Here is a 530-nt window from a genome sequence, read left to right as displayed (position 1 = left end):
TGGCAGCTTGGCCACTCCAAGACGTCGCAGGGGGTGCAACGTGCACTGTTTGCTGTGTTCACCACCAACCCCTGCCCCACAGCCACATTCCACACTGCTCTTGTTTGCAACAGCTGCTGCAGCGGCTGCTGCTCGGGCCACACGCTGCTTCTCCATGAGCTGTGCCACTATGGCCTCCACCGTCTCTGCCGTCTGCACATCATCAAGAGACTGATTAATGTCAAGCAAATTGTGATTGCAGTGTGATAAAAATCCTCTGGTATTTTTAAAAAGCAAGAACTTAAAACTAACATATCAAACAATCTTCAACCAAATATCTACTGCATTCAACTGAACTTCATCACTTAAATGTGTATCCTTAAGTTTGCCAGTGATGAATGCACAGTGAGGGAAGTGGCATGGATACAGTTAGGCAAGAAGTGAGCTAGATCTCTGGCGAGCTCTGTAAAGCTGTCCTTCCGGTGCTTATTACAGTATTCATTCCACACTCTACAAGAACAATTCATCAAATTGTAGTTTCTAAATTTAAA

At 45.3% G+C, this 530-nt stretch overlaps 1 protein-coding gene across 1 annotated transcript in view; it reads right to left on the bottom strand.

The window, feature by feature from the left end:
- Positions 1–530, bottom strand: part of LOC119585789 (calmodulin-binding transcription activator 1-like) — a gene marked incomplete at its 5' end in the record, with an annotated part of 96684 nt that overhangs the window by 24530 nt on the left and 71624 nt on the right. The window contains 1 exon segment of the mRNA XM_037934507.1: positions 1–192. Within this exon segment, the coding sequence (XP_037790435.1) occupies positions 1–192 (192 nt within the window).

The sequence above is a fragment of the Penaeus monodon genome, chromosome 20, assembly GCF_015228065.2.
Source record: "Penaeus monodon isolate SGIC_2016 chromosome 20, NSTDA_Pmon_1, whole genome shotgun sequence".
Classification (NCBI taxonomy): Eukaryota; Metazoa; Arthropoda; class Malacostraca; order Decapoda; family Penaeidae; genus Penaeus; species Penaeus monodon.
The sequence above is the reverse complement of the archived record's forward strand: the minus strand, read 5'-3'. Positions and strand labels throughout refer to the sequence as shown.